The sequence below is a fragment of the Pyxicephalus adspersus genome, chromosome 4, assembly GCF_032062135.1.
Source record: "Pyxicephalus adspersus chromosome 4, UCB_Pads_2.0, whole genome shotgun sequence".
Classification (NCBI taxonomy): Eukaryota; Metazoa; Chordata; class Amphibia; order Anura; family Pyxicephalidae; genus Pyxicephalus; species Pyxicephalus adspersus.
Genome location: NC_092861.1, coordinates 77,342,561 through 77,355,264, shown reverse-complemented (window position 1 = coordinate 77,355,264; position 12,704 = coordinate 77,342,561). Strand labels below are relative to the sequence as shown.

At 36.7% G+C, this 12,704-nt stretch overlaps 1 protein-coding gene across 1 annotated transcript in view; it reads right to left on the bottom strand.

The window, feature by feature from the left end:
• GRIK2 (glutamate ionotropic receptor kainate type subunit 2) overlaps window positions 1-12,257 on the bottom strand; it is a 327,366-nt gene extending 315,109 nt beyond the window's left edge. The window contains exon 1 of the mRNA XM_072408700.1: window positions 11,605-12,257. Within this exon, the coding sequence (XP_072264801.1) occupies window positions 11,605-11,734 (130 nt within the window). The 5' untranslated portion in view covers window positions 11,735-12,257. The remainder of the gene's footprint in view (window positions 1-11,604) is intronic.
• Window positions 12,258-12,704: the final 447 nt, after the last annotated feature.

Genomic DNA, 12,704 nt, shown 5'->3' with positions numbered 1-12,704 from the left:
GAAGCTGCACAATTAAAGGAAAAAAAAACACAATGACTGTAAGGCGCAGATTAGGGACAAATCAGCTGGGAAGTAGAAGGTAATTTCAGTACAAAAGTTGAACTTGTACACCTGTTAAAAAGTTAAGGCTGAAGTTAAGTTTCAAAATTTTTTGCAAACTCCAGCACCGTAACACGGGTAAGTAGGGGTGACTAAAAACACATTCAGTTCCTTCCTTCTGCAGCTTGGGAACTCAGAATCCAAGGCTTGAACATGAGTTCAATGGTTCTTATGTATTAGTCCTACCTGCAGGGTTGTTTGGTCTGAACAACCTCTCATGATATTGATAGATTAACAGCAATTTTCAGGTGGCAGTAGGTTGGGGCAGCAATCAGTAGTTCATTCCAAATTCATCATAAGTGCAGCTGACGTACCATTTGAACATGTAACTGATTTCTGCAGTTACTTGTTCATTTTAAATCATTACATTCCTGGTTACTAACCACTTTCATTCAATGACCAACATTTACAATATAAAACAAAATAAGCACATTGCTTTGGATTTACTTTTTGTATATTTAGTACACTCTAAATCTATTGTACTGAACTGATGAGCTATGAAACACTTTTTCTTTGAAACTCTTTCAACCAAATAATTTCTTTCTGAAAACATAAATCTGGACTGTGAAACAACTACCTAACCATATTGCAAAGAATTTCCTATTGCTTTCCTTTGTACAAGGACTAGTCTTTAACCATTAGATCGGACACTGAAAATCTACTGGGCTGCCTATTCCAAAGAGACCAATGGTTGGTAATTCTGGGTATTTAGATCCAAAATCAAAGCAGCCCATATGCATGTCCCAGAACAAGTTATGAAAGTACATAACAAAGCATATTTTTCAATACTGCTAAATCAGTTTCTTGACAGTTGTATTTTGCTGCTAGATATCCTGCAGTACGAATATGCAAAAAGGGGCAAAGATATCCACAGAGAACAACAAAACCAATGTCTCCATTTCTCATACAAGGCTTCAGCCAAACTGAAATAACACATATTCTGAAATACATATTTTTGCATTATTCAAAACATTTTATCAAAGGCATTTGTTGAAAATATTCAGTTTTGTCAAAAATACAAGATGAAAATCCACAACATTCACGAAAGTAGTAGCTGATTTGCAATACCCAATCCTCTCACCTTGTCTACTTGGTGATCACATGGCAGTATTGGTTGTGTGTTCCTTCAACAGACAAGTCTTATTGGGTATTCAAAGGCTTCTTCCGAAACACGTGCAGCATGAGAATTAGCTTGAAGTATGTATGCGAGTCTAACAGTTACATATATGTCTATTGATGAATATTTGGCAACTGTCCATCAGTTAGACAGCTAGACAATGCATGCTTTGCATTTTATTCTGTGTCCTTGCTCAGCTATGTAGTCATGAGTGTTAATTCATACTTTATGTTGCTATTAGCTACTTAAAACTTTTGCTTTTATTTGTTTCCACACCAATTTACATTGTACATAATTATTTAATCATAATAAGTTTTATATTGTGTATGCCTACACTAAACAAAACAATTAAAACATTTATAAATGCCTGTAAATGCTCTAATTGATTTCAATAGAAGTGTTTATAGACATATATTGGTGCTTATAGCTATTTTAGGCATTTTTAAGTGTTCTAAATAATTTTTAATGCCACAAAGTGTATTTTCTTTAATGCACAGAAATGTGATACCCAAAACTGATCTGTGAACTGGCTCATCTACCTATACACTTTATAGAAGAGGGAGGCAGTACAAGTTATTCCTTCCTAGTGATAAGCAAATCTATGTGCAAATAAATCAATGCTAAGGTACAATCATACAATGAATGAATCACCAGTGCTTGTGCTCCTAACTATATTAATTTTCTGGAGATCAAACAAATCCCCATACAAATATTCAGGCTCATACAAATATGCAAACCTCCGTATTCAGTCATTACTGATGTAGAAAACCCTTCAAGTGTGACTTATATTTAGTAAAGAAATACTTTTGGCTGTGTTTCTTCTAAATACCAAATCGTGTTCTGAGAACATTACTATTGTTTCTAAATTCCCATGACATTCAATGGTTGTTTAAAGTGAAAACAGACCAGTGTAAAAATTGCTACTTTGGTAAATCAACTTCTTTTAGCTTTTTATTAACTCCTGCTGAATGGTTTCACTGTAAGTATCCCCCTTTGCTGTAAGTATAAAACACGCTGGAAAGGAAAGCAGCTTTCTTGCCGAGAGCAGGCAATCCAATCCAGATGTTATTTTTCCTTTGCAGGTTGAAAATAATATCTAACACTTGCTTACCTTCTTTAGGCAACATACACATTTTTCTGTCTTTTTTTTATTACCCTGAGGGACAGTATGCACTTCATGGGGCTGATTTACCAAAAACAAAGATTGCCTTGATGGGCTTTTGATCCTTGTGTTACTGCAAATATGACCTTTATTGCATCTGCTTTAAAATCCCTCTGTGATGTAAAGCTACATGCACACTGGTTTGAAGATCACGGAATTGCATATTTAGAAAAGGTTTGGCAACCAAAGCAAAAGTTTAACAATCCCAGTTTCTTGCCTGAAAACATTTTACTGATAGGACCAGCCATAGCTGGAAATGAAATTCCTTTTTACCAGTGTTTTTTTAAGCTGGATTGTACAAGTAAAACAAGTTAAAATGGAAATAAAATGTGCATTTTTTGTCCTCTAGAACCTCCTAATATATAATATATTTATTTTCTATAAATAGTAAAATATTGTTTCCAGTATTATCTCAATCTTAAACAGTTATGTTTTAGATCATACATATTTGGATGATATCAAACTTTGCTATTGCATATAAAAAACACTAATGGGGTCAGAGAGCAATATGTTTTACACATCTACATTTTTCCTTTCCCTAATTAGAGTAAAAATCTAAAGAGTTACAATAAATAGAGATCATATAATATTTTTATTACCATATTATCTGCTAGTGGTGCTTCAACATCATATTTTATATTGGTGTTGCTTGAACACTATATTCTCCACTGGTGGAAAGTTTGACAATATATTCACCACTAGGTTGCTTTCCTTGGTTTTTTAAGGTAAACAACAATTGGGAACTCCTAAAAGTACACAGTGGACAGCAGCTTAACTGCCACTACTTCTGTGTATTATAGAAGATGGGCCACCCTGATACAATCAGCAAATGAGAATGGTTAAATGGAGACAAGCATTCTCATTGGCTAGTTGTTTTAGGGGCAGGGAAGCCCCCTGGAGGCCATCAACCAATAAAAATGCTCACCACTATTTCCATGCTTACCACTTCTTGTATACTAACAGTAGCATCAGTGAGTTATAGTAAACAGAGGATAACAACTACCCACTGTGTACTGAAAGAAATACCTTTGGTAAGCTCCAGGGGAGCAAATGGTCGGTTCTATTAGAACCAAACTGAAAGTTAGCTATTTGGAATTACTTCGCAAACTAACAGCACATTTTTTCTCAGTAATGTTACGATATGAAGCACTGGATTTTTCAGAAGGCTACGATAGTGTCTGACCAAATTGCAAGTGAACACATTACCCCACTATGCCATTCTAACATGCTGATAAACGGCTCCGAGATTATACTTGTCAATTTTATGTCAAAATACATAAAGGATAGAGACAAAGGATAGTAACTCATTAAGTGGCCTTTGTATCTCATAGGTTGAAAGGACACATATTTCACAGAATACATTGGTGGTCAGTGGGGACATGTGCCTTTAAGTGAGTGACAACAATGTCAGGAGGCACTAACTTTAAGGGGCTGTTGTTGGAGCTGCTCCAATCTATATGTCATGCAAGACATCCATCATAAATTATCAAAATTTTACTGAAATCATGCAGTATTCCATTTCTAACCTCAAGCTTATCCAATGGTTCAACACACCTAATTTATTAAAGTTCACCAAGGGTTGAGAAGGTACTCCAGGAACCCTATTCTGTACACCATTCTATATGTTGCATATTCTGAACCATTACATACTGTATCAAATATCACATGTGATACCCTTCATCTCTATCTTGCTAAAAAGGTCATTGTGGTATTGATATCGAAAGTGTCAGCATAAAGGAGTTACTTTATCCACAACCCACATTTATAGCTTACAATATGTTCTTTTTAACATACTTTGTATTTCACTGTCCACATTTATTTTTTTTTTTAAATCCCTAAAATACATAATTGACCACTGTGGTTATTGGCATCCATGCATACAGGTGTATGCAAACCAAATCCATGTAGGCAGCAAACTGATTGAGGTCACTGGTGGGTTAGAGCTTGTTACCAAATCATTTCATGTACCATATGAAAAAAAAAACATAAAAATCCCAGGCATAAATCATTAAAGTGTAATTTAACTGAACAAGTATGCACAGCATAATGGATGACTTGTTCCTCCGCATGCACATGAGAGCCACTTTATTCCAGCACAGAATCATGCCAAGACTATATGCTATGTGCTATGATGTCCATGTGTGGCTCTGTGTACTGAAATATAAAAATAATATTGACTGGCAGGTAGAAAGCAATTTAATAGAAAAGACTTCATGACTCTTTTGTCATATAGAATGCTGCAATGTTTTAGTTGATTCTGGTTTTTGTAGTTTATTAGAAAAGCATAGTAATGCAAACAGCGTAAAGTAAACTAAAATGTTGCTAAAATTGCTGTGGATTACTACAGTTTGTTCATTGTTATTGAACATTGCACTTTTACAAAATACACCTCTTACTATTAATATACAATACAATACTTTTACCATAAATATGTAACACCATTATACATAGCATACAGCTATTTTTAAGATGAAACCCTATAGACCAGTGTGTCTCAGTCAGGGTTTCATGGAACCCTAGGGTTCCTCCAAAGGTTGCCAGGGGTTGTCAGGTTTAATTGACAGCAATAATCTTTTTAGCTATCTGTAAGGGTGTCCTTCTTCCTAATGTCTAGTAATGTAAGAGGCATTCTTCCTACTGACCACCACATAAATACTGTGAGTTGTGGGTAAAGAAATTATAGCAGGGGTTCCCAGGTGACCTGAAAGTTTTTTTAAAAGGTTCCCCCATGTAAAAATGTTGAGAAACACTAGTATATACTTTCCCATACTTGCATAAACAACCCTGTATTGGAATTTACTATACAGTATATTCTCATCTGTAGCTTAGTGAGCCATTAGTCGCCATTTGGAATCAGACATCAGTAGTTGCTTGAGGCCTGACAGCTGTTGCCTTGTCAACTGCCTGACATCATGCATTGTCTCCCACCTTTTGAAAATGCATAACAATGTCAAATAATATAAATGTGCATCATTAGCACATTGGAATGCTTGCCAAGAGCTTGTATGGCAACATTTCAGAGCCATAAAAAAGAAACCCTTCATCAGGCCTGATAAGAGTTCCTCCAATGGCTCCAAGTTGCAGTGTCCTAGGTGATAAAAAAGCAATCATGACTAGCATTTTTACAGCAGTAAAACCCAGACAAAGACAACCTTTCTCTGTTCTATCCAAAACAAGGTAAAAAGTTTAAAAATTATAAAAATGTTATATGAAAAAATCCAAATCTGAAGCTTTCTGAGTACTTTAGTGTTCAGATTATTATTAAATCCGATATGCAATTTTCTTTAATGTACAGGCACTTCATAATGCTAAAAGCTCCCAGTTCTATCAAACTTGCTGCTACAGTTTCAGAGATTTAAATAAAGCACAAAGTCCTAATATTTTACTGTTGATTACATGTAAGCAACAAGACATTTTGGCTACCTTATTGTGAATATTGATTGGCATACTTAAAAACTATCTTTTAGTATGGTCAATGGCACTGTAAGGGTTAAATGCTTATTTAAACAGGGGGTAGAGGAATAAACAGTAATACATTAAACTTTTCTTCTCTGATATCCAGCACTATCCTATTCTCGCTGCCATTTAGAATGAGGGTGGATCTTCACATAAATTACACAACTGCTTTTCCTGCAATATACAATGACATCAGAAAGCTTATGAATAGATAAAGAAAGCAACTTCAGACAACTGGTTACACAAGGTTGTGGAAGCCTGCAGGAGTGAGGTAAGGTAAGTATGACAACCTATTTAACTACTGATAGACCTAATGAGCATTGACCCTTGTCCTATGGGGAAGCCTCATTGAAAGTGCAATTTTGGCTCTTGCTCTGAAGAGCTTTCACTTGTAGTATATGGCCAAAGTTCTAAGCAATACAGATCAACATAGGCAAATATTGTGAATCATACTAACCGATGAGTCAGCTTCTATTACATTAGCAAAAAGCAATGCTGAGGAACACAGAAAGTCAATCTTTACCTTACATAAACGTATATTGTTAATCGTAGACTGTCATGTAGTCTTTTGGATTTGGATTTAAAAGGGTCTATTGAGACAGCTTTTGCTATCACTGTTATCAAGCAAAACTTAAGAGGATTACAAGGAAAACCACAATGTCCTTACAGGGCATTCATACAGGCCTAAACAGTTTTTATGTTTCTAGAGAGCAATCAGTTGCGTGGATATAGGTGCAAAGTGCCCTGAATGCCATGTCGGCTTAGACTACTAGAAGACATTTGCTTACATAACTTTATACGCAAACTCTATTGACAGCATGTAATGGAACAGCATATAATTGGTTCTTTTGCGAAATATAAATTGGCAAATGACTGGTAAAACCAAAAACAATACAGTGTTTTGTTACAGGCCAATACAAACTGCTATAATTGCTTCTAAATACTAATATTTATCCGTATCAGTCTTCAGCTAATGTGTTGATTCAAGACAAGCTCACAGTAATATTATTATATCAATAACAAAACAAAACTGAAACATTGTCCTTCCTTGTGATCCGTTTTGTAATAATAAAAGGCTTTGTATTAATATAGATAGCTCTAAATAACAGCATAAAAATAAGATTGAGGCCAATACAAATTTGCACTAGGAAAGCTATTTTATGCCCTGCTGAATAATAAGAATTTACCTGTACTAAACAAGGTAGTAAACAACATTCTAAAAGCTGAGTAAGTAACCTTTATGCATGATGTTTTTCTGTTTCCCGAACACTGCAGTAAATGCTGACAAAATTATAGAGGCTGCCTGAAACTGCATGATATATTGATCCCAAAAATGAATAAAACAATTAAATTAATTGCTGTGAAACAGTACTATGAGTTCCTGAGGTTAGACTAAGCAAACACAATCTCTCTGTAGAATCCTTATTTGCAGAGTATGCAATAAACAATCTCTAATAAAAAATCATATAAATATATATCACATATGCTATTGGGTTCAATTTGAGATTCTTGTCTATGAAAAAAATAGAAAGGTAATGTTCCTAAAGGGCCTCTTATGTGTCAGTAAATGGCTTTGACACTGCCTTTAAAGCGCTTTTAATAACCTAGTGAAGCTCTATGTCCTGTGCTTTCTGCAATATATCTCATGCGTAATATGTGGATAGAAAATGATTGTGTCTGCAACTGACAGTACTCTTTTTAGCAGGACGCTGATACCATTACTGTATGTGAACAATTTAGAAAATTGCCATCTCTAGATGTGAGTATGCTATGCATAGACATACACCTCACCACCGATGTGTAACTATGGAAAGTAATGTAAGAAATGTGGGATATTATGTGGCTAAAAGGGTATTCCACTATAGAAACCTATGTTTGTAAATACAATTATTATTATGATTACAATAGTGTCAGTATTACATCCTCTAGACCAAAACAATATCAACTAACATAGTATGGGTATTACATCCTCTAGACCAAACAATATCAACTAACATAGTATCGGTATTACATTCCCTAGACCAAAGCAATATCAACTACGTTACATAAGATCACCGTTTTTTTGTGTTCAAACTAGTGTATAGTTGCTATTATTAAATACTTTATATTGTAGAAACTGTACTAAAATAAGCTTAGTTAACCCACGTTAAATCCTGATATTGTAATAATGACTTTTAAAGGGATAATAATTTTAATTCCCCTATCTGCCGCAATAAAGATGCTATATACAGCTAATCCAGTTTGCCCTTTCAATTACACTTATTCAGCATGTTCTATTTATTCAGCACCTGAATGGGCCATTAAAATTCTTGGTCGGTAAGAGTTGTATGCTATTCGCTGTTGTTTTTAAATTCCATTAAATCCAAATAGTCTTTATCGCCCCATGACCACTGTGACTTCAATCAGCCAATTTAATTACCTTACAAAATTGTCAGTAGAAAAAGCAAAGAAAAACAGGAAGGGATGTGACGTTATCAAATTGAAATCTTTCTCCCTGGTGTTTAATCTGGACCAGTCAATAAAAATGCTCCTCAACTCTTCCCTTCAAGGGATATTCAACCTCACGTTCTACCAAGGTGTTTTCATGTGCTTGAAAGTTCTTGAGCTGATGAACACCAAGTTTCCCTTTGGCTTATTTATCAATGATGCCCGATATGATATAACCTTGATGAATCTGATGGACAGCAGCTTGTACGAGGAAAGGAAAAAGGATGCAGAATGGGTGAATTGTCTAAACAATGACACAGAGATGTTTTGTTTTGTACATGGGTTTACATATACGATATCGTATCACAATCAGTGCTATATGTATTTTGATAAAACGGACAGTATTTCTAAAATGTATTTTTTATTGGGAGTTTTACTAGGATCCACAAGCTATATTTAAAAGGTGAGGTTTGGAACTCACCATCATACTGTATCTGTCTATGTATTTATCTATCTACTTTTACAGATCATTACCTATTGATTGATCTCTATATATACACATACATATCACACAGATAAACCTACAACTTTGCACAGTCCTAATCCTAGTTACTTAAACAGTCTAAAAACACAGAACTAAATGATCATCATCATTCTTTTTCTTCTATATTTAGCTCTAGAACCATATCGCAGAAAAAAAAAAAAAATAAAAGCACAATGCAACGGTCTAATTTATCTGCGTATTACATAAAACAATGATTTCATTATTATTAGGTTTCCAGATGTATCATGAGTTTCACTTTTTTTTTAAAAAAAAGTTTACATTTGTACACAAGTAATGTTAGTAAATGACATTTGTAAAATAATACAAAGTAAAAAAAACAAAAAAATAATGCAAAAACCCCTAACTACAAAATGTAATGTTGTCATTTACAAGCCACAATATTCTTATTTAAATATCTCATCAGAATTGTTTGCGAGGAGTGAAAACACCAAGACAGAATAAGGTAACCTGTGCCAGTTATTTTTCCCTGCCATCCCCCGACGTATGAATCAGATTTTGTGATTTTGTTGGCTTGTATGCCTGGCTGACACAACACTACAGACAGACAAGTGCAGGCAATGTTATAAATTTATGACTAAGAGCATATGCAGAGATAAATGTGGAATACAAGATTAATAACCGGGGACAATGTAACTAGTAAAACAGGTTGCCTAGCAGTGAGACATACATTATTTCAATGAAGAGTGGACAGACATTGCAGTGTATTGCCATCCATACCATTCTCAGTGATGGCATGACACGCATATGCTGTGCCCATTACCTATTTATATATATATATATATATATATATGTGTGTGTGTGTGTGTGTTACACGCCTTTGTCATTTGTCACATTTATTGTCATATTTTATTGTCATTTGTCACATTTGGGTAAGATTCCTATTGGAGCCTGAAGGAATACTGACTCCATAGCAGGGGATGTGAGATGGGTTCTGAGGGTGTCAGTAGGCAGTCCAGTTGCATAGTTTCCTTGCACAGGACCTTAAAGCACAGCAATTGTTTAAAGACTTGCTTGTTGCCATAGTGCTGCAGGCAAAGGCACAAAATCAGTGCCTAGTTGTCCTTTGAAGTCTCTTCAGACAACTCTTGACCTCAACCAAGCAAAAAGGAACATAGGGATTGCTACACCATTGTCAAAAATATTGTCTAATGTTGTGTAAAAAGCAGGAGGAAAAGAAGGAGTAGAATGAAAAGAATGCCCCATTGTCTCAGGAAAAAAGGACTGATGTGGGAAAACACGTTGCCGTGAGTTCCATCCGCAAGCCAGCTGTCATGGTCAAATACCAAGGCTATGGCAGAGGGGAGTATTCTGTAAAACGCCCAATGCTTGCAGAGTATTAAACATTCCCCAGCGGGGTGGTAGACAAGGGTCATCATCATCATCATCATCACTCTCATTCATGCTGTATAGACCAAGCACTCTCTTCACATATATCCATGGATAGTGTTCAGGAAGGCTAGCGGCAATCCATAGATATGGATATATCCAAGGATTGTGCTCCAGTAATAGGAGATATGGCTATATCCATGGATAGTGATGAGTGGCAATGAGGATCTGATGTACAAGTAGCATGACTTCATATTGTTATGTTACTTGACAGCACGATTACTTATGTTACATATGATTTATAGGAGACAATGGCTTTTTTGCACATTTCCCAATCTAGCACAGCACCGGTTGGATATTGAAGAAGGAGACACGCTGGTTGCACTGTGTCAAGCCATCATTACAAAAACAAATTTAACAGGTGCATTGCTTCTATTGTGGCACACTGGTTATGTTCACATTGTGCGCCTCTATTCATGCAGTGCTGTTCAGACATGTTTCCAAAGAAACCAGCATTCATGGAAACAGTTGCTATGAACAACGTGTCCAAAGCATCACCTTGTAACCAGGATAGAGTTACTATGAACACTAGACAGCTTTGTGTCTTCTACAAGACATTTCATTTCCCAACTATTATATATATCACTTATGTGACTATGAACAATGAATCTGAAAGAACCTACAAGAGATATTCAAGCTTCAGAAAATTCCCTGTTGCATTATATTGACCCAGTTCAAGATCTAGGGACAAGTGCAACCCATTTGGACCATCTGAAAGGATGCAGAGTGTTTGCTATAACACCTTGCCCTTCTCATAATTGTTTTTATCTACAGCACCTGTTTGATGGCATAGTTCTACTTGAACAAAGTTTCCCCAGACTTTAAAATAAAGTGGATTGGCTTGCAGATTGAAAATTGTGAATGTACCCATTTAGATGATTTCTAGTAAAAGTCCACTACAGATAAAAGTATAGCATCCAAGACTGTGACTCCTTCTCCAACTAGCTTTGGGACTTTTTCATCCCACAAGTCTTGAAGAGTGCCAGTGCAACTTAATATAAGAGATCATAAAAAAGCAATCATAGCTAACCTGAGCCCAATAAACCAAATACAAGCAAACAAAAAAAAATGCTGGCAGGGCTTGAAAGAAATACTATTGTTGACGTTTTTCTGTGCAACTCCCCTTTAGACATTCAATAGACATTGTATAATAAAAGCACATAGGAAAGGATGACTAACATGTTACAATAGGCACTAATCAGAGCCTGCTAAATGAATGGGAAGCTACAATGACACATTCCTCTTCTATATCCATCATTATCCCACTGCTGCTTCATCCAATGGACTGCAGTGACAATAATCCATTTCTGCAGCTCCTGACACTGGCTGCAATCATGCCCTGCTAACATGAATATGTGCTGGATGGCATAGCAAAGTAAAGGCAAAGCTTACCAAATCGTAAAACATGTGTGGTCCCTTGAGTATAGCCAATCCAAAACAAGCAAGCTGCCAAGCTTAGGGTGCACCTGAAGAATGGGTGAGTTAGAAAAAGGCAAATAATCTTCATGGTTCCAATGTACATCCGCACGTTCCCTTCCCCTGTGAGAATGAAAGGACACAGACTGATGGTGGTCCTCAGACACGATCACGGCATGGTCACACAGACATGAGCGAGGAGCTTCCCAAAGCCATTAGCAATCCCTGCATGTTCTTCATTCACTGCGCCAAGGAGCAACCTTCAACTGCAAGGAATGGTGGGACATCCATGTTAGAGGGGGGAGAATCCTTGAGAAATCCAAACGCCTATGTCCATGCCGGTGAGCCTGGAGGGGATGATGGGGGAGGGAGGCGATCAATAGATAATCCAGCTCGGAGCTATGGGGAAGTCTGGGCTGCTTTCCCTTTTCTGCTGCACTGCTGCACAGCTTCTGACGTGCAGCCAACATTAAGTGAGACAAATTCAGATCGCTCTTCTCTTTTTAAGGCTGCCAGCCAGACAGCCTTCCCCAATTTGTATGAAGCTACTGATCTGATATCCCCGTGCTGCTCGCCATCATGCCATGGCAGCCCTATAGCACTGATCAATAGATGGCAGCTCGGGAAGTTTAGCGGGAGATGCACTGTAACAGTGATCGGCTCTGCTCATTGTATCTGGGAGGTGGAGGGGGTTAACCCCTTCCTATGCCACTCCATCCTTTCTAGGATCGTTATTTAAAAGTTGCAAGGTAGCATTTTGTAACAGATCTAAACTTGAACACCATCATGTGGTAAGAGGTGTCACTCCTACACTTTGTACATGGGGGGACAGCTAGAATATAAGGTCAGACAAGCAGGGAATCAGGTGATTTTGATGTTAAAGGTGTTTAAAAACACTTGTAAAAAAAGGAGGCAGGTTCAGACCCACCTGTATATTGCACATTCTTGCCTGGCTCCCCATAGCTGGGGACATCAGCTGACATCAGTGTACTGGTACCCCTTACTGCTTCCCCTATTTATTCACTATGGGGCTGCCACAGGGGGACGCTACATGTACATAGCATGGCATCAAGAGA